At 40.5% G+C, this 21866-nt stretch overlaps 1 protein-coding gene across 6 annotated transcripts in view; it reads right to left on the reverse strand.

The window, feature by feature from the left end:
* Nucleotides 1–8171, reverse strand: part of NUBPL (NUBP iron-sulfur cluster assembly factor, mitochondrial) — a 184633-nt gene extending 176462 nt beyond the window's left edge. For 5 of the 6 annotated variants that reach the window (XR_014780930.1, XM_084791821.1, XM_084791824.1 and 2 more), the window contains exons 1-3: nucleotides 8025–8171; nucleotides 7470–7617; nucleotides 5205–5239 (exon numbers count right to left, since the gene is read on the reverse strand). Coding sequence is in view for 5 of the 6 variants with exons in the window: in XM_084791821.1 (XP_084647947.1) it covers nucleotides 5205–5239; nucleotides 7470–7617; nucleotides 8025–8132 (291 nt within the window). In the remaining variant the exon portion in view is untranslated. The remainder of the gene's footprint in view (nucleotides 1–5204; nucleotides 5240–7469; nucleotides 7618–8024) is intronic. The other variant, XM_084791823.1, reaches the window with a different exon arrangement.
* Between the last annotated feature and the right edge of the window lie 13695 nt (nucleotides 8172–21866).

A 21866-nucleotide genomic window follows, 5' to 3' on the forward strand; every position in this document is an offset into this window, starting at 1 on the left:
TAGGGCTGAACTGTATATGTGCTGATTCTGCTGGTCAGAGGGCGTTATGAAAGCAACTATCCTACTATTCTAAATAAACGGAGACCAAAAAGAGAAGAAAAAGAAACTAGCCACATTTGTCTTAATTAACTCTAAGTATCAGACTCAGAGTCAAGAAAATGCTATGGCCACAACCACCCCTTAAAAGAAACATTAAATTAAAAGGCAGAAACAGTCTAGAAAAATTGGAAAAAGTGATCTCCAAACTTAAAAAATCCAGAAGGGCTAAATCACTGTAACCGAATAGAGGAGTGTGCAAAGAAGCCTAAGGACTCTTGGGAAACACAGTGGAAACACAGCCACCAAGCAGGAGAAGAGGAAGTGCATGAGGGTCAGAACCTCCCTGCCAGGTTTCCACAGTCAGAGCAAGCACATCACTCAAGAGAAGCTCCCGCTAAACTGAAAACACTCAAGGCCAATTTCCAAGCATGCAACAGCTTTTAAGGCCAACAACCTGACACATATTTGTGACAATTCTAAACTTTAAAAGCCATAAAGAACACCTTAAAAGCTTTGAGGGGAAAACAACACGCTATTACAGAGTAATCTGGATCAGAAAAGCAGCTGGCATTCTCATTAGCATTTCAGAAGAAAATGGAATATTGTTTTCAGAGTTCAAAAAGTGACTTTGAGCCTTGACTTCTACATCTTCATTTAAATTATCAAATATAGAAATATATTCAGAAATTTATGTACTAGGAGAGCTAACTTCCTATCCAAACTACTCTGCTACTTCTTTACTGAGAAAGTATCACAGGAGTCCAATGGGCATCACCGGCTGACAGCTGTGGTGTGGGCAGAACAGCATCCTCCTCATACGGGTGTCTGTCTCTTGGCCCGCCTTCTCTGTGATTAAGCTGAAAATCTAAAATATCCCTCTTACGTCAGGACCATTGCCTTAATTATGCCACCAACTCTCTTTGGTCATTAGAGGCGGGGATTCTTAAAGTAAGATGGAGATGCTTTTAGCTATGAATCTGCCCACCAAACAACAGAAGAAAAAACAAAAAAGGAATTCAAGAAAAAAGACGAGACAGATGAGCTGCCAGAGAGTATGGCCCTCACAAGGAAAAGAAAGGTAAGGAAATGGGATTTTGGGTTTTGTTCTTGTTTTTGTTTTTTGACTTGATGGTAGAATGTCCTCTGTACAGGAGCACAACTTTTAAAAAAACACCAGCAGCCAGGCATGGTGGCACACGCCTTTAATCCCAGCATTCGGGAGGCAGAGGCAGGCAGATTGCTGTGAGTTCAAGGCCAACCTGGTTTACAAAGCCAGTCCAGGACAGCCAAGGCTATACAGAGAAACCCTGTCTCGAAAAACCAAAACAATAAAAAAAATTTTTTAAACACTGGCAATTATTTCTCTACAAATCCAGTTAGGGATACTTGGTTCTATAGTGAATGAAATTTAGACAAACAAATATCCTGAATGTGTACTATCCTCACATTTTCAGAAACAAGAGCCAAAATCTTAAGACATGAACATGCTTAGCTCTGCATTCTAGCAAATTCTGGATCCCTATCTCAGGAATACACTTACATAACATGTCATTTTTTCTATATACGCTGTCCATAGGGAACTAAAACTGCATGGCAGAAAATAAGTGAAAAGTACAGCCGCAACTAAACACATTAATCATTCTTACCAGTATTCCATATATAAATGTATACCTTATATATTCACACATTTATTTATATGTATTTCATATGTAAATATGAAATATGTTAGAACATTTTTAAACTAGTAAATTGGAAATAAGAAACCATATGAAAATATATTTTATACATATATATGTATCAAAGAGAAATTAAATTATGAAATACATATGTGTTATTCACTAATAACTCACAGGGTTATATAATATGTTCAATGTTCATTTTTAGTTTTATTTTTAATATGTAAGACACAAATAACACCTATCATAAATGAGAATATATTTATTCCTATAAACTATAGCTAAAATAAAAGACAAAGCATATTTCTGGAGAATAGACAGATAGATAGGTAGATAGATAGAAGCTTACTTACTATGTAAGAACACTATGTACAACTGTACTGTAGGCCAGCAAATTGACGCAGCCAGTAAAAGCACTTGCCACATGAGCCTCACAGCCTGAATGATGCCAGAACCCTCATGAAACACCAAAATGGTGGGTCTATCTATAACCACAGGATTCCCACTGTAAGGTGGGAGGCAAACAAGAAAATGCCCCAGGGATGCAAATCAGCTAGCCTGAAGCATGTAGCAGCACAGCACAAAGGGGGAGGGAGGAGGGGGAGGGAGGGAGGGAGGGGGAGAGAGAGAGAGAGAGAGAGAGAGAGAGAGAGAGAGAGAGAGAGAGAGAGAGAGAGAGAGAGAGAGAGAGAGACCCTGTCTCTAAACCAAGGAGGAAGAAACCCAACTCCCAAAAGTCCTTTGACCTCCACACCCATGGCATGCATGGTGTTCGCACACACATGCACAATAATAGTAAATACAATTTAAAATTTAAAAGAAAAAATGGATGTCGCTGTGGTGGGCTGAGGAGGTGGCTCAGTGGTAGAGCATGAGGCCTAGAGAGCATGAGGCCCTAGGTTCAATCTCCCAGTCCCAGAAAGAAATTCAATGTACTCTGATTGAAAAAAAATGGAAAAGGAGTAGCTAACCTAAATATTTGAAAAATCATATGGAAACCTACTATTCCAGAAGCTTCCTAGAACAGATACATACATATGTATGTATGTGTGTGTGTGTATATATACATATATACATATGTATATATATGGAATTTAAATGAGTTACCATATAATGTGGGAGGCAATATCCAAACTAAACATTTTACGCCACCTACAGATCCAGGAACGGGTAACATCTTGCTGAGTAGTTGGCCAAAGAGGTCCCACAGACACACAGACATGCAGACACACACCTTCAAACACCACAGGCTATTGCCAAGGCTACTAGTTACTCTCCATTGCTTGATGCTAAGGCCAAAGACAGCACTTACTTATGCCACTGAACATGAAAGAAAGAGAACTGGTGCCAAACAGAAACGTCACTCCTCCTGACTGGAGTTCATGGTACTGGGAAATACTTTGCATACTACCAGAGAAGAAAAGCAATCATCAATTTCACTGAGTTATAAACCTGAGACCTACTCCTGCCTGAAGATATACTGGTGCATTAGAGGCATAAATGTTACAACAGCTACCAAGGACTTTTTGATTGTATTAGGACTACTCCATGATATGGAACCCATACGTGATCCTGCTCAAGTGGCCAACAACCTACAACTATACAGGTCATAGACCTAGGAGAAACCTAATACTATTCTTCTGCTAAAGGAACACAGCAATGTAGTAACTCCTAACGGTGTACTGCTATACCCACAAGTCAATGCATCCCTCAGCCCTCATCAGAGAAGCTTCTTCCTGCAGTTGATGGGAAGCAGCACAGAGACCCGCATTGGCTAAGGTGCAGAGTGGGAGACTTTGGAGTACTCAGCCATAAATGAGATGTCTTCACCAATCCCCTCCCCTTAAGAGTCAGGAATCTACACAGAAGAGGAGGCAGAAAGACTCTAAGAGCCAGATCCATTCCATGAATAACTCCAAAAAAATAGCATTCCAGACACAACAGGGCTAATACTCAAAAAGACCCTGCACAAGTTAAAAACAGGCACAATACCAGCACTGAGAAAGGGAAGAGGACATGAAGTCCCACCCCTAACCAAGAAGCTACCTGCCACTGTAAACAAAAACATCAGTTTTCCTCAGTAGAGTGTCATTGTTTCTTTGGTTTTGTTTTGTTTTGTTTTCTTCCTGTTTTTGTTTTTTCAGAGAGAACATGAAGTTGAGTAGTTAGGGAGATGGGGAGAATCTGAGAGGAGTTGGTGGAGGGAAAAAAATATGATAAAAACTGCTATTTGAACATCTTTAATAAAGAACAATGCCAATGTAGTAGGCTAGGGAGAGCAGTGGTAGAGCACCAGCCTCGAATGAATGACATCCTAGACTCCACCTCACGTGAAAAAGTAAATCCTGCCAGGTGGGAGTGACACACGTCTTTAATCCTAGCACTTGGGAGGCACAGGCAGGTGTATTTCTGTGAGTTCGAGGCCAGCCTGATCTACAAAGCCAGTCCAGGACAGCCAAAGCTACACAGAGAAACCCTGTCTTCAAAAAAAAAAAAAAAAAAAAAAGTAAATCCTATTGTCCTTTAATTGGAGTAAGTATGAAAGGAGGGAAACAATCTAAAGATTCACTCAAAAGAAAAGTAATCAATCAGAAAAGCAGCAGCCAAAAGACTGAGGCACAGCGCTGGAGAGAAGACTCAGCAGTCAGGAGAGCTGCTGTTTTTGCACAGGACCTAAATTATGTTCCCAGAGCCAACATGGCAGCTCACAACTGCATGCAACTCCAATTCCAGAGATCTGGCCTCCTCAGGCTTCTGCACACACGAACTCACGTGTGACATAAACTCATGTAAAGAAACATAGAAATAAACTACAAACCTTTAAAAAAAAAAAGGATGAAGGCTGTCACTTAATATGCATGCGCGTGTGAGTCTGCATTTATCTGAAGAGATGAAAAACTGAATATATACATACAAAACCATCCTACGGTTAACCGTGTGGTATGAGAGAGCATGAACAGCCCTTCAATCTTACATTATTCACATATCTATTCAAGTTCTGCTCCAAATGACTAACACTACTTTTAGAATATCTTTTAACCTTTCTTATGGAGTTAAATAAGTTAAAACGTATTCCTGCTGAACTAAGCAGGCACAGGAGCACATGTCTGTGATCTGAGGGCCTTGGGAGCTGAAGCAGAAGGATTCTGAGCTGGCTTGGGCTGCAAAGTTGAGTTCCAGGCAAGCCTGGGATTCATTCTATAGCCCTAGCCTCAAAAAATAGAGTTGGATCCAGATCTACTACCACAGATTCAGGCTGCAGCAATGAACTGTTATTTTAAAAAATGGCCTCTGTGCAAGGACATGAGAGCCCACCGTGGGCTACACAGTCGACATTTAATTGCAACACCACTGCTACTAAATGGAGCAGTACTAATGGCAGACTTTTTAGTCCCTTAAAAATGTGCAACTGACTGAAACTAGACTATACAGCTTCAGGCAACAACACTTCATCACTGCCTTAAAGACATTCCATAGATGAGTACCTACCGAATCATTCGCTGCCAGTGCAAGAGCAAGGTTCACTGAAAGAAACAGAAAGAATTCAGTTTAGTAGCTCTCCTTCTGTGAAAATTACCTTACCTTTCAACATCTCCCTCACTTGTAAAGAACAAGGATGAGGAGAGAACACCAAAGGCAAAGGAACAAAAAAGAATTTTGCAACTACCAACAGATGCCTTCACCACACTGAACATTTTAGATAGAACATTTATTGTCTGTTACAGTTATTTCTTTTTTTTTTTTGGTTTGGTTTGGTTTGGTTTGGTTTGGTTTGGTTTGAAGACAAGGTTTCTCTGTGTAGCCTTGGCTGTCCTGTACTCACTTTGTAGACCAGGCTGGCCTCAAACTCAGAGCAATCTGCCTGCCTCTGCCTCCCAAGTGCTGGGATTAAAGGTGTGCGCCACCACACCGGCCAAATATTTCTTTTCTTAAAGTAATGCTAAAGAAATATATAGTTTACTTTCAACTTTCATTTTTTTTTAATTAACTATTTGATAACTAATAGATATAACCCATTTTCTTTTTAAGATAAACACTGTTATAGATACCTGGGTATACACAAGCTGGGACAATGCACAGAAGGAGGTGAAGAAGATGAACAGTAAGCTAGGGTAGCCACACTGCCTATGTCAGTGATTCCAGACACAAAGAGAAGAAAGTACTATCCCAAAAACGTAAGCAGCCAGCTCTGCAGCCAGGCTACAGCCGAGAACAGAGAGAAGAAAGTACTGTTCTCAAGACCAATAAATAAGAAGGCTCTCATATTGTCCGTTTTCCGTAATGTGAGTCCCATTTCCTTGCAGAAGTAGTTGCAAGCATGAACTGCAAAGCAGATCTGGCGAACCCAGCTCTGCCACCTTCTATCACTGTTTAATCCTGACTCCTCCTCTATAATATAACAGTATCTCCTACTTTTATAGCTGCTGTCAGGATTGAAAGAATACTGTATATAAAGTATTTAATCTAGGGCGTGGTACTTATAAATCCACTTATATATTACAAGATGATTTTGAATCCCAGGTACATAATAGGTTAATCATCTGACTTTTATTTATTTATTTATTTATTTATTTATTTATTTATTTTAAGGGAACTCCTCAGGCTGCTGAGGTTGACAGCACGGAGCTGTGTGTCGCTGGGACCTTCCAATAAATAATATTTACTTGCCAATATAGCTCAATAAGACTGAAGAAGTCAATAAAGGGCTTTTATTGGGTAGGGCTGCAAGAAGTTCCTCGCATTATTATTCCTTATAACCTCTTTAGAAATAAAAGATTTCCTTTGGAAATAACTGTTAGTCTTGAGTGTTAATTCTATTTTAGAACCCATAATATTTGGTGCTAAAATACCATCTTAGTGACAAACTGCAATCACCAAAAAAGGTTCTCCATCACTAGTATACTGATACAGAGGAAATGAAGACTAGATGACTCAGTGGAGAGACAGCTCCAAACAGGTAAAATACTTGTCACACAAGCATAAGGAGCTGAGTGTGACCACAGCACTGGGAAGGGTCGGGAAAGGGACAGGCAGATCCTAACACTTTGATGGCTGGTCAGCTACTCAGAAGGAAAACACTAAGGACACCCAATGTTACCCTCTGCCCACCATACACATGCACCTGAACATAGGAACATGCACACATATAAACACCCACACACCAAAATACCAGATAACAGTTTTAGATACTAGATAACATTTTTAGATACTAGATAACATATTTCCATCATACACACACACACTAAAACAATGTTAAACTTTCTCAAGCATTTTTCAAAGATTATTAACTTTTGGTGAGTTTATAAATGGTGCAAATGATGTGATTAAATAGAAAATAAACACAATAACACATATTCTCATCGCAAATATACATCCATGTGTACACTGATAGACTGGGAAAGAACAGAAATCATTTAGTGTACAATTACTAGGTGTTCTAAAAGTAACCGAGCGTGTCTATGGTAAAGACACGGAGCTAAGTGGTTAGTGTCGTTTGTATATCGTCCTCTGAAAAGGCTTATCTCCAAATCCCAATTTAAGTGAGGAGAATATCGTAGACAACCTAACTACCTTTTGCTCTATTGAGTAGACAATCTGATAAGGAGTTTAGTTCAGCTTCCACCCGTTATCAAATCCTAACACTAAGGAACCGCATGTCAGAAACATCACAAATACTAAGCCTGAAAACTGATCACTGTACGGTTGACAGCTAGCACAAGTTCTTCCTCAGGAGGGAATAAGGCCTTACAATACCTGCTGTGGTGGACTTTCCAACTCCACCCTTTCCGGAGGCCACAACAATCACTTCTCTAACACCTTTTATGGGCTTCTGCTTAGGGAGTCCTCGGGACATAATTTGTGTTCTTCTTTGTTTCAAGGCCTCGTTCTCTGCGCCTAATAACTTAAAAAAAAAAAAAGTGATTTAAATCAATCATCCTCATTACTGGATTACTATGCTGTACAGGTGAAAACAATCCACAGTCTGGGTTTAACAGGGCTTTCTTTTGTTATTCTGTTCGTCGACACTAATTTAGCCTTTAAGTGCTACTTATCGACTGCAAATCTCAACTGAGAAGATAAATTGTTTAAGCTGAAATTTGTCTTCCAGGGCAAGTGAGGATGTTTTTACCAAGTTAAGCACTGCGCATATTTTCCTTCTCTTTAACTTTTCCTTCAAAAACTAACCCCAAGCCAAGAGAGAAGTGTGCACACCACACTTGGATACTCAGGACCTGGGGCACTCGCTGGCGGGAGCGCGCAGGCGCCTGCGGTCCGGCCGCACCATCCCCACCCGCGCTCGGCACACACCTGGCGCCCACAGCCCAAAGCTCGGCACCCCAGGAGAGGGACAGCGGCCCCGCCACCACCCAAGAGTGACGCCCCGCCAAGGAGCTGCAAACGCCGCCAGGTCCCCATAGCGTGCAGCTCTTCCCCGGGTCGGGGTGGAAGCACTTCCCGGCAGGCGCAGAGTAATGACGTCACGTGGCAACCCAAGGCTTTCCCCGCCTAGAGATGAGGCTGATTGGTGTTTCTTCAGTTTAGGCACGCCTATTTGTTTTAATTCTGATTATCACCAACTACAAATATTTTTTTTTTTTGCAGCATTTGACCAGATAGTCTCAAAGCCTTTTCATATATAACATTTCATTTTATTCTTCTAGAGTAGGCAAGGAGAATTATTAGGTTGTTTTGTTTTGCTTTGTTTTGTCTGTTTGTTTTTTAATATTTGGAGGGTGGCTTTATGTTGGGAATGGACCTATTCACACTACGCAAGCACACTACCAAACAGCGACATCGCCAATCCTCCTCTTTTTATTAATTTAAAAACTGAGACTTACACCTTTTATTTGTTTCTTTTGCTTTGTTTGGATCTTCGAGACAGGGTTTTTCTATGTATCCTCATCCATCCAGGACTCACTTTGTAGACTAGGCTAGATTCGAACTCACAGCAATCCACCTGCCTCTGCCTCCCAGGTGCTAGGATTAAAGGCGTGCGCCACCACACCTGGCAAGATTTAGAAATTTTAATAAGACATCCCATTTTAGCAGAAAACAGAAATGTTGGAACTTGAAGATTAAGTTTTCCTTATTCTATCATCCCTATATATTTTCATACGCCCCTTCCTTCTTTTCAACCCCTATCTCCACACCTACCAAAGAAAGGTAAAGGAAAAGAGAGACATCCCTAAGTCCAACCTCGTTTACTCTCTAAATAAGACCAATAATAACTTATAGCCAACTCCCAATGAAAATAAGCATCTGTAGCCCAAGAGAGCAAACAAAAACCTACCCAAGCCTGCTTAGGGGAAATGGGGCGTCATTCTCTTAAGGTTTTTCCAGCTGATTGAGGGAGAATAATACCTTTGTAGGGGCCTACTCCTCAACTTAAAGCCTTAATTGTTACTAACAAGATTATTTTTAATTCACTGGTATAGAATTTTTCATATTGACGCAAAGTAAGTTTAATTCTGACACATTCGTATAGAATTCAAATTTAAGTTTATTCTTCACATACATTATATATATATTTTTTTTACTCTAATATGAGGTATTGTACCCATACAACTCAATTATAATACAAGGTTTACTTCCAATACCTTGAAAATGTTATTACAGGCTGTTTAGGATAACTAAGTAATACAAGCTAATTGTTAGTTGATCAAATCATGGTCATATCAAACACTAGTCTATTTTTATCACAAAAATATACATCCTAGGTTTAACAGAGAGATATGATTCTATAGAAAGATAAGGTAAAATAGTTATATAAGGTCTTCAAAACCTCAGAGACCTACAGAATATGCCATTTAAAGATGTTTTTATTATTCTAAAGATTCTTTGACAACAAGACAGGTTACCTCCTGGCAACACTCAGCTTGTGTCAAAGAAGATGATGAGCATCAAAGAACCTCCTTATGGAGATGACTTCAAATGTGGCAAACAAGCCACTGGGCAAAATGTCCTCATATCTACCAAAGATTGAATTCTGCCTTAAAATGGGCAAGCTTGGATGCAGGCAGAGTTGACAGCCAAACTCTGCCAATACAGGGTACGCAAGTCCTCAGTAGTCCCTGCCTCGCAAATATGTCTGTCAGATATATTGGGCCAGAAGGCTGAAGATGATGCTCCAATGTTAAAGAGAGTTTTGGGTGACTGTTCAGGCAGAAAACTGTCTCTGTCATCTTCTCATTTGAGAAACTGCTAACCTGCACTCCATGTATACTCAGATAATTAATTGTATTCCCTCTCAAGTCTCTGATGGGGTTGAAGACCTGATAGTTTAGTTTCACAATTAAGCTTAGTTGTTTAGGGGTTAAGATGTTTTTAGGTCTAGATAGATATTTTAAATTGATAAAGATGAGATATGATATTGATTTATATTCAGAATTTTAGACTCACCGAGATAGGAAAGATGTTTACTTCAAGTTTTCCAAATATAAACAGCCAAAACACTATGAATTTAAAATTTATATAATTACTGATTGTTTCATGATTCTTCTTGCTGTGTGTAGATTATTTTATTTATGTGTAATAATAAAGATGTATAGATAAAAAAAGAAATACAAAAATTGCTTTTAAAAAGTTTTCCATGTTGTATAGTACTATATATGTCATTTAAATGATGCCACTGTTGAAGTTTTTACATTGTGTATGGTTACTTCAACAATGCCACTGTGAAGATTTTTATATTGCACATACACACATACACACACACACACACATACACTGCATGCTCTAAGCTTGTATGCTTGTCTTGCTGATGGTTCACAAAAGAGGATGTTTTACTAGATTCAAGAAAGTTTAGCTACATCAGAAAAGAGGATGACTAAAGCAGCCTTCATGAGAAGGGACTTAAGGCTGAGCTAGCATGAAGAGTTTGTGTAGCATACATGAGGCCCTGGGTTCAATCATCTGCAAGGGGAATGGAGTAAGAATGGAGCTTGAGGGAGGAAAGAGGTAGGATTTATCCTGGTGGAAGTAAGAATGTGCACTTATAGATTTAGATATGCATCACTATATCCAAGACAGAGGAGAGAATTAGAGAAATGACTTTAATAAATATAACTCACACACTTACCCAGAAACCAGACCCAGTCAAAGAGGGCCAGAGGCAAGTATGGCTGCAGTTTGCCTTTAATAATCTTCAGGAGACATGCTAGGGAGGGTCATTATTTCTTTCATTTGCTTCTTACTTGTATTTATCATATCAAAGAATCAAAATCAGTTTATTTCTCTCTGATCTAATTCTTAATTTTAATCTCTGTATTATAGGCATAAGAGCATCAAAGAATTTCCTTAAGGATTAAATGTTACCAGTGAGGTGTATTCCACTATGTAAGTTCTGAAAAGGCCTCCAGCTTCTTACTTACTCCCTCTCAAACTTGTGTTCTTGTTTTATTTCTTTTTTTCTACCTTCTACACTAGTCTTGACACCTTCATTTTGTCTTCTCTCACGTATTCTTTTGTGGTACATTTCCTCAAATAATTTTAGGTTTATTTTCAGCTAGTTTGTATAAATGATAAGCAAAAAGTAATTTTAAAAAACAGTAAGCCATCACTATAATCTGTTCACAATCAAATGCTTACTTATTATAAGCAAGCATTGTGTGCCAAATGGATATACTCGTCTGGAGTACTCTACAGTGCATCGAATATAACATCCCTACCAAAAAGATATAGTCCAGAGAAAACAAAGGACAACTATGGTATGGTGTGATATGATATGAAAAAATGCTGAGCACTGCAAGAGGCACCTAGTTAATTAAGGAGATGTCCTGGATGAGGAAACAACTGGGATGAATCCTGAGTGGCAGGGGAAAAATGGGAGCTATCTGGAAGAATAGCTCTGGGGTTGATATACAAAGACAGCAAGTGGACTGTTAAGAACTGCCAATACATGGTCTATGTAGGCTCCCTTACACAGATGTACCCAATGGGCAGCTCAGGCTTCATATGGGTCCCCAAGTAGGAGGGCCTGGTGCTCTACTTTTTTTTATTATTTTCCCCTAGGCTACAGGTGAAAAGGATGTGCTCAGTCCTGATGCAATTTGATGTGCTGGGGTGACTGAGGAGAAGGGGATGGGGGGGAGTAGGGGGAACAGATGTGTTTGAGTAGGGGGTGAAGGAGGCTTTTGGGGTTTAGTTCGGTTGTGGTTTTTCAAGGTAGGGTTTCTCTGTGTAGCTCTGGCTCCTGTAACTCGTTCTTTAGGGCATGTTGGCCTCCATCTCAGAGACCCACTTGCCTCTGCCTCCTGAGTGCTGAGATGAAAAGCGTGTGCCACTGGCAGCCAGCTGGGATTCAGATGAGATGATCGGATTCATGTTTTAGAAATACAATTATGAGGATGGAACCAGAATGTTTTTTTCTCATATAAGGAGCCAAGTACACATATGACATGAACATAGGAGGGGAGTATTGAGGAAGAGAAGGGAGATGTGGGCGGGTTCTGGAAAGTGTATCTGGTCAAATCACAAGATATACTTGAACAAAAAGGCATTACTGAATCACTGCTAAGCCTAGTAAATCTTCAGAGAAGGAATGGAGATGATCACTATTTCTTCCACAACAGCCACTTCTCGCAGGCACACCCATACTCCCTTCTCAAAATATACTTTCTTTCTTTCTTTCTTTCTTTCTTTCCTTTTTTTTTTTTTTTTTTTTTTTTTTTTTTTTTTTTTTTGGTCTTTTGAGACAAGGTTTCTCTGTGTAGCCTTGGCTGTCCTGGACTCGCTCTGTAGACCAGGCTGGCCTCGAACTCACAGCGATCCAAGTGCTGGGATTAAAGGCGTGCGCCACCATGCCCGGCTCAATATACTCTCCCTTACCTAAGAGAGCTGCATTGTTTGGCTTAATTCCCATATCAATACCTTGCTGAAATATTTATGGGGGAAAACCTTGAAACAGTCAGAGTTTTCTGCCAGAGAACTTGGAAACTCAAAGTAAGAAATGTTACTAAGTTTAAATTTGCACTTGACCTGATAGAGCCTAAATGACTCTAAGTACACAGGCAAGCAGTAAAAGCCAATGGCCGTCACTGAAAGAAAATACATCCTACATAATATGACAGAGGAGACGATGAGAGACAGAGTGAGGGAGAGCCTCTGAGTAGCTTCCTAACATGTTTCAGATACATTCTCCTCCACCAAGTACATTGTCTCTGGGTCTTGACCTACTTTGGGTAGATCACTGTCTGCTTATAACTATGGTGAGATACCTTTTTTATATCAGAATTTTTCTCTCTGAAATTCTACTTCTTACAGGCCTTCCTTGATCTGGAGAGAGACTGTGGCACCGTTTTCTGACTCCACAAAATGTAAGAGAGAAAAATAATTTCCCTGCCTTTGAATGGGAGCGGTGCTGGCAGAAACAACAGATGTGGAAAAATCTAAACGATCACACGAAACTGAGGCCTCTTGCCTTTATTGGGTTACATTTTGTTGCAAGAAGCAGAAAACGCTATAGTAGCATTGAGCAAATAGGAGTGTGCTGATTCTATCCAAAAAGCTCAGAGGTAGGCTCTCCAGACCAGAGGAAATGCATCCACAGTGTCATCGTGTGTTAAGTCAGTTCTTTTAGTGATATGACTTTGCTGTCTTCACTTGCATCACCTGACAGCCTCAGAGTGGCCGTGGTGGCCACAGGAAGCAAGATTATGCCTTATAAAGGAAGAGAAGAGCATGAGAGACATGAAGAATTTTCTTCAGTGAGACTCTCTACCTTTCACTTAGGAAAAGAAGTCACACGTGAGTGTACACACAAGCACATTTGCAACCTCAAACCAGATGGACCAAGATCATATGACGACTCCTCAGTGCAAAAGAAGGTGCAAAGTCCCATATTTTGATGTGTCTAATCTAGAGCAGACAGTGGAGGACATGACCAGAGATGGATAGTGAGTGAAGTAAATGAGGACTTGTTCTAGAAACTTCATCAGAACATTGGGGGGTGGGGGAGAGCTAGGCAAAAACTGGGTGTTTTTATAGTCTCAGTTTTCCTCTGGCTTTCATGGGAGAAATAAAGAAACAGCTGTCTATGCACTCTGTATACAGAAGGCACCCACAGAGCAAAGAGTTCCAACCAAGTCCAGCTTGGTGAGGCAAAGAGTCGGTTCAGGAGCATGGGTAACTCGCAAGCAGACATACTGGGAAGTCCCCTGGGTGACTTGCTGACAGCGGCCCTGCCCAAAAGTCTCACTGGAGAAGTCTCACTCAGGTCAACTGTTTGCCTCTTACATAGAAGTGACTCAAATCTCAGACAGGCCATGGAGGAGGGAACTTAAGAAGCCAGACAGAGTGAGGACCTTGTACAGGTGACAGTGGCTGCTCTCCTTCAAGACAGTGACAGTCATGTCTGCACCAGAGGAAGCAGCCACCCCTCCTTGTTACGTTCGACTGTACCACCTAGAAAGATGTTTACTCACTGCACAGTCTCCTGTGCAAATTTTAAGCACAAATCCAGCTGATGTGAATCAAAGAACAGCTTCTGGAGGCTTCTGGGAAAGCACTTGCCTTTCTGGTAAAATGAACTGAAGTTGGTGCTATTGTTACTATTATTCCACTTTGACCATGGATATTTTGCCTAGAGATGTGGCAGTCATCTTGAAGAACAGGATGATAACAACCACAGTGGCAAAAGCCAGTATCCTAGGATAATGAAGTGGAAGTAGGGCAGGAAAACAAATTCATTTTTTTGTGTTTCATTAGCATATATTAATTACATATAATGAGTTTCACTATGGAATTTGCATATACATATATATATAACTTATTTTGATCACATTTACCACATCTTGCCCCTACCCACTCCCACTGATCTCTTTAATCTTCCCAACTAATTCTTCCCCAGCTACTTTCACGTCTTTTTTTTTTTAATGACCCAATGAGTTTCATTGGGAATATTTATAGAAGCATTGGCACTTCACAAGTGGCTATACCACTAAAGAAAATAGCTCTCCCTTCCCCTAAATCATTACTAACAGTGTATAAATCCTCAGGGAGAAGTGAGCTCTTTCCTTAGCCGTGACAGGATGCTGAGGGAAACACAATTGTAGAGGCTTTGATTACAGCCGCCCTGAGTTCAAACGTGCCGCTGCTCTGTCCGGCAAACAAATCCCTTGGTGTTCTATTGTTCTGCTCTGTCAGCCGGCTGAAGGCAAGCTGATGCTGAGGAGACCTCAGAGTCTACGGAACAGACTGGAATGATTAGGTAGGTGGCATTTCCATAGTATGAATTGAAGACCTCAGAGATGAATTCACCGCATCGTGCTAACATCTGGGTATTACAGAGACTCCTTAAACCTAACTACAACCCAGGCAGAACCTGCAGAGCACAAGATTTAAGCTTCCACAGTTTTAACAGAAGTTTGATAGATAGATAGATAGATAGATAGATGATAGATAGATACTGATCACAGGAAAGTAATCTTCAAAATGGCCTCTAGCCTGTGCCTTTGGTAATATCTTACACTATTTTCCAGGAAGGAAACAGTTGAGCCTTCTAGGCTGGAACTGTCCCCAGATTCTTTAAAGGAATCCTTGTTAAGAGGTCAAGGACTCACAGAAAGTTAAGGGACTCACCCAGATGAGGAATGTGCCTCCTTCTGTCTGCAGGCTTAGGTGTGCTGCAGTGGCAACTGAGAGCCTGTTCCTCACTCCCTGGCTTAGCTCCCTACGAACGAATGTGGCGTCACACACTCAAGAGGAGCAAGCAGGAGAGTCAGGAGTTCAAGGTCATCCTTAGCCACATAGTGGGTTTAAGGCTCGCCTGGGCTACCTGAGACCACGCCTCAGACAACAACACAAGAATAGAATGTCAAAGATGGTTTCCTATCTCTCTTGAGTATACTGACTAAAGCTCAGAAGCTCTACCGGGTCCATTGGTGGGATTACAGGCATGAGCCACCCAGCCTGGTTCATAAGAAGACTTCCAACGCTGCCCACATGCTCACCAAAACAGTTTTCCACATCCAGGGGGCTGGTGCAAGAGTCATCCTTATTAACTGACTCACTTTGACTACGTACGATTTGTTCCCAAACATCTTTGTTTGTGACTCTAAGCATAAACCTGGCCTGGCTGAATCTAATATAGATATACACACTAAAATCTAGAACAATTATGTTTAAACAAACAGCTTTCCAATGAACCTGATCCTTTGTGGAAAATCTAGCCCAGGAAGTTTGTGTATTTTTGCATATCAAAAACTTTGTTGGCCTTTCAGCGCCATAGTTCACATGAGCTATCCTTAGCAAACACGCTCCTAATTCTAGTCATTAAAAAATTTAAAGATATGCAATTAGGCTGGCTGGATTTCTGAAAATATCGGTACAAATGACTAAATCTGCCTCAAAAATGTGACAAGATGCTTTTTAAATGCAAATATCTGAAGCCAGATAAATCATAGTTGACTTGGCATTTGCATCTATGATTTCTCAGACTAAAGTAAAACCTTAGGCAAAGGTCACAGCCTTGCTTCAGAGCTTAATACCATCTTATGAGTTGTGTTCAAAGCTTCAAAGGTGAGCCTTTCTTAAAACAGAAACCGTACAATTAGAATCTGGAAGGATCATTGTCACTCAAGGCAAACACTGCTGTGCACAGGACCTCAGTACACCCATGCTTTTCTTCTTTTGTTTTCTTTAGTACAGAACACGTATGTAGGGGTGTGTGGGTGTGGGTGGGTGTGCGCGCACGCCCAAGCCCTTCCTAGTCATCCATTCTTAGGGATTACAGTTTCCACAGATTTTGTCTAAAAGCCTGCTTCATTGTGTATTCAGAAGAGAATTCTCACAGCCTCATTCTAGAGGACGTACCAAGGACAGTGACAAAGCCTATCAAGACGCCAACTCTTCACGTGAGTGAATGTGCGGTTCTACTTCCTGTAGTTTTGTCTCCTTCGCACTGCTGACAGAAGGCATGAGATGCCCTTTACAGTCATGAGGCTTGGATGATATCTTTATCTGTTTGGTGTTCTGATACCCAATCTAGTTGCTGCATTTATTAACCCTTTCTATGTGGGATTTTTTAACCATTCACAAAGATACTTAGATGCATAAATACAATAGATCCACATATTATCTGATACTTTTATATCAGTGAAGAATTCCTATACATCACAATAATCTCTCAAAATACATTACATATTGTGATTTAGAGTAATAGAAAAGCAATACCAATCCTAAGGATTATGGCATTCTTGGATAGACTGACGGAGTATAGCATTTAGAGCTAGGACTGCGGCTCAGGGGTAGTGACCTGCCCTGTGACTGAGACTCTAAGTTCAGTCCCCCACACTCACAAAAAAGAAAAGAGATGTATGAAGTTTATCCTTTTCATCTGTTTATCTCTAAGTGCAATTACAGGCATAATTTGGGCGCATTTCCTACAGTAACTTCTACAACCCAAATAAATTACATTTTGAAAATAGGATTTGTTTGCTCACCATGATATAAGTTAGTGAAGTTACTCTCCTCCCATTAAAGGTTTATCACTAGCATAATATAAAAACCTACCCACTAACCATAACTCAACAGTCCAAATATAACTGAAGCCATCACCAACCCCTCCCATTTACCACTTTTTTTAGTTTTTGCTAGTCTTCCAAACAGTTAAAACAGTTTTACATAAGAAAAATGTTAAGATGGGCCTTATTGTTCTGTGTAAATTCCCACTCCCACCCCCCACCCCCAGACAGGACTTCTCTGTGTAATAGTCCTGGCTGTCCTGTACTCACTTTGTGCTTCAGACTGGCCTCGAACTCACAGAGATCCACTTGCCTCTGCCTCCTGCTGGGATCAAAGGTGTGCACACAGGCCTTGTTCTGTATATTTTGATAGCTGTTAAGAACACACACAAACAAAACTAGCCTCAGATACTCTACAAAGAGTTTGCCTATTAATGAAAGTCAAGGACTTTGTTATACAATTACGTATTTAAAGTTCTATGCAAATGTCTAACCACATACAACATTTGCTCTTTAACCGGAGCAATTTTTGCAGAGGAATGTGCTGGCAATGTGTTCACTGATATGTCATTTCTAAAAGATTCCAGTGACCAGTCTAACAAGTTCAACCACATTTGCTAATGAAACTCACACGCGGGGCGTACTCGTTTTAAAGCACTGTATTTTTCTTAAATGACTTTCTAAATGTGGCTCTGATGTTTTGCCAAGGTCTGGTGTAGTGCTTTTCTCTTTTCATCACTGATAGAGTTGGAGGAAACCACAGCAGTACAGGATCTGGTAGCTTGTACTTGCTTGTGATCTGCATGGCTGACTCAGACAGCGTGATAGTAAAAGGGCATTTATTTGGAGGCTTAGAGTTGCAAGACAGGGCTCCGTGGGTCTGAGTCTGTGTTTCAAACGAGGTAGGGAAAGCAGGACCTTACAGGGACTACTAAAGGTGAGAAGGGTCAAGCTGAGGAGAAACAGGGCCTGGAGACAGTGATCAGTGAACAAAGGGAAAGAATGTGTAAACAGGATGGAAACACTCACTTCCTCTTGACAGGTGTCTTGAACCTCTTGCCGGGTATACCTTGAGGCACACTTTAACTGTTCACTCGCTCAGGTCTTCCAGATGTCAGAACGCTGCGTGAGTCCTAGTCCTAAGGCCCCTCACTGTGAAATTTCCACTCAATGTTGCTTTCATCCCAGTTTTCACACTATTGATGCGTTTGCCCTTGATTCCTGCTGATTACAGACTTCACTGGGTATGACTTGTTGCCAGGTAGCTGATTTTTAGACACGCTATCATGTGTGTCAAATCAATCACAAATGTCCCAGCAGGCTCTAAACTGGCCTCAATAATGCCTTGGGCACCCTTAGCTTTGTGTTACTGCCTATAGTAAGAATGAACCGGACCTAGGACTTGCCTCAAACAAAACAAACATATCACAGCTGACAGTTGTCTCCTACAGTTTTAATCGACAAGTTTACATTTTTCTTGCTAGGAGATTCCCTGCTAGCTTAGATAAAGCAAACCACACTGTGGGAAAACTATAGGTAGCAAGGAATAACCTCCTGGGCAGCAAAGTGCTAAGACCTCAGTCTACCCACCTTTAAGGCCCTGAATTCGGCTAACAATCCCATGAGGGTGGAGTGGGGAAATGAGATTTCAAACCGCAGCCCTGGCTGACTGATCTTAATAGGAGTCTTGTGTGTGAGGGAAATCATGAAGCGAAGGTCTCAGCTAAACTGAACCCAGTCTCCTGACCCACGAAGTCTGTGACAACAAATGTTTTAAACCACCAATTGTGTGGTGGCTTGTTCTGCAGCAACAAATGACCTAATCCTCACCGTGACTGTGTGAATAAAATTGGCTCCCATAGGCTAAAATGTTTGCATGCTCAGTCACCAGGGGGGCGGAACTGCTTGAAAGAATTAGAAGGATTAGGAGGTGTGGCCTTATTGGCGGAAGTGTGTCCCTGAGGATGGGCCTCTCAGCTACTGCTCCAGCACCATGCATGCCGCCATGCTTTCTGCCATGGTAACAGACTGAGCCGCTGAAACTCTAAACAACTCCCCAGTTAAATGCTTTTCTTTATAAGAGTTGCCATGACCATGGTGCCTCTTCACAGCAATAGAACACTGGCTAAGACACTTAGTAACCCAGATTTTAGCCAAGATATAGTTTCCTGTGGAGAATTCTTTTCGGAAATTTGTCATTTTTTAAAAAATAACATGTTTTGTAAAGAACTTAAATCCTTTATATAACACAAATCCTCACTGAAAGAGTCACACTCAGAAGCATAAAAGCTATTAATAATTCTTTCACTTTATATTAATTATCAAGCCTTGCACATTATATTTTAGTATTATCCACTATAGGATAACAACATGGAAGTAGTGAGCTGATAATCTCTGTCATGAAGCACCCAAGGCAGATCACAACTGGCCATTAACTCCAGTTCCTGGGGATCTGGCGCCCTCTTCCAGTCACTGCTGGCACTACATGCATACGGTGCACATACGTACACCAAGGTAAAACATCCATATACACAAAACATAAAAATAATAAAAATTTTTAAATAAGTTCAAAATTTATAAAAATAAACCAAAAGCTTTATATTTAGCATATAAATAAAAATAATACAAGTAAAGATTTTCGAGTGACACCTAAGTAACAACATCATGCATATGTCAGCCTAGATAACAGAAGGCTATTCTGATGATTCAGTGCATACAAAACACTCAGTCGATCATGTTGTACACACATTACACAGTTATCTACAGCTGTGCAAGGATAGAACAATGCCTGTTAGGATCATTGGAGATAACTCAATACAATGCTGTGGAAAACTTTGCAGGACCTACTCATGATAATACCTGCTAAAAATTTCATTGGTCCATAATCTTCACAAACCACTTTCTTCAAGTTTAATTGAAACATTATACATGAATATATATATATATATATTCAGGTTTATCCTTGCTGTTATATCAGCAGGGCTGTGTGTGTGTGTGTGTGTGTGTGTGTGTGTGTGTGTGTGTGTGTGTAAGTATCTGTACATATGTAATGTGGAGACCATAGGATAACATTAAGTGTTCCCTAGAGACAATGTCTCTTTAAACCTGAAACTCACCATTTTGGCTTGGCTAGCTGGCCGGTGCACTTTTGAGATCGGCCTTTCTCCATTGCCCAGAACTCAGGGTGACAGTCATGCATAACTATGCCCAGTTTTTTGTTTTGTTTTGTGGTGTGTTTTTTCAAGACAGGGTTTCTCTGTGTAGCCTTATCTATCCTGGACTTGCTTTGTAGATGAGGCTGGCCTTGAACTCACAGTGATCTGCCTACCTCTGCCTCCTGAGTGCTGGGATTAAAGGAATGCGCCACCACGCCCGGCTTCTGTGCCCAACTTTTATGTGAGTTCTGGGAATTCAAATTTGGGTTCTCATGTTAGTAGGTGTCCTGATTCATTGAGCCATCACCTTAAGCCCTCGGGGCAATGCTTGACAGCCTATTTTTAATTATCAGAGTAGCTAGCTGACTTATTTTATGACAACTTGTTAAAAGCAAACAGATTTCTTTCTTTCTTTTTCGTTTTTGTTGGGGTCTTTTTGTTTGTTTGTTTTTCAAGACAGAGTCTCTCTGTGTAGCCTTGGCTGTCCTGAACTCACTTTGTAGACCAGGCTGGCCTCAAACTCACAGCAATCCCCCTGCCTCTAACTCCTGAGTGCTGGGATTAAAGGCGTGCGCCACCACACCCGGCTGCAAATAGGTTTCTTAATCCTTATACAAATGAATACATGATACTAAGAAAGGGTAGTCCATTTGGAGTGGCCACCACCAGAAAATCACTTAGAAGAAACAGATTCATCTACGCAAAATGAAATCTGGATACCTGCCCCTCTGCTTCATGCAGTGCATATTTCCACATCTAAGCACTTGGGTAAATTTGGGTTTTATTAATTTTAGATAACAGCAATTTATTTCAGAGGTACAGAAACATGTTTAATGGCTTCCTTTGAGCTACATTGGGATAGTGTTTTAATTTGTAAGGTATGCAAATTTTTATTGAAATGTTGCTTATGTCCTGATTGTGGTAGTTTGTAATTTTTCTACCATCCCTAACTTAAACATTCTTTGAAATTCTGTCTCCAATGTTTCTATTCCCAAAAAGACTTCTCTGGGTCTTTCATCAGCTATTGCTTTTCACCTTCTGTAATAACCTTTAACATTTTCATAATTGAGCATAGATTTAACTGTCAGTCATTGGACTGCTTTTATTTTCCACATTTAAGTTAGTTTGCTAGTCCCTGTCTTATACGATGTATTTTCAGTCACAAGTCAATATTGTCATCATACAGACAGGCTTATTTAAAATGATGTGCAATATTATGTCTATAATATAATCATCCATATCATTCACCATTAATTCTATCTCATTTTTAACTTTGTTATATACTACTCTGGCTGTTTTCTAGTTGTCTTACACAGGACTCTGTGGTATTGAACGGCTAGAGATTGTTACAGTGATAATTTGTGCCATCTACTCATATAGCAGTGCTGAAACATGTTGTAAGGGCTCAGGAGTTCATGACAGGCTAGCCACTGAGCCAATATTACATAGTGAAAGTACCAATGGCATATAGAGGCTACATAGCCTGTCATGTTGCTAAAGCTCTAGACAAATCAGATAACTCTATACATTTATCT

Source organism: Acomys minous, assembly GCF_964271855.1.
Source record: "Acomys minous genome assembly, chromosome: 8".
In the NCBI taxonomy this organism is placed as follows: domain Eukaryota; kingdom Metazoa; phylum Chordata; class Mammalia; order Rodentia; family Muridae; genus Acomys; species Acomys minous.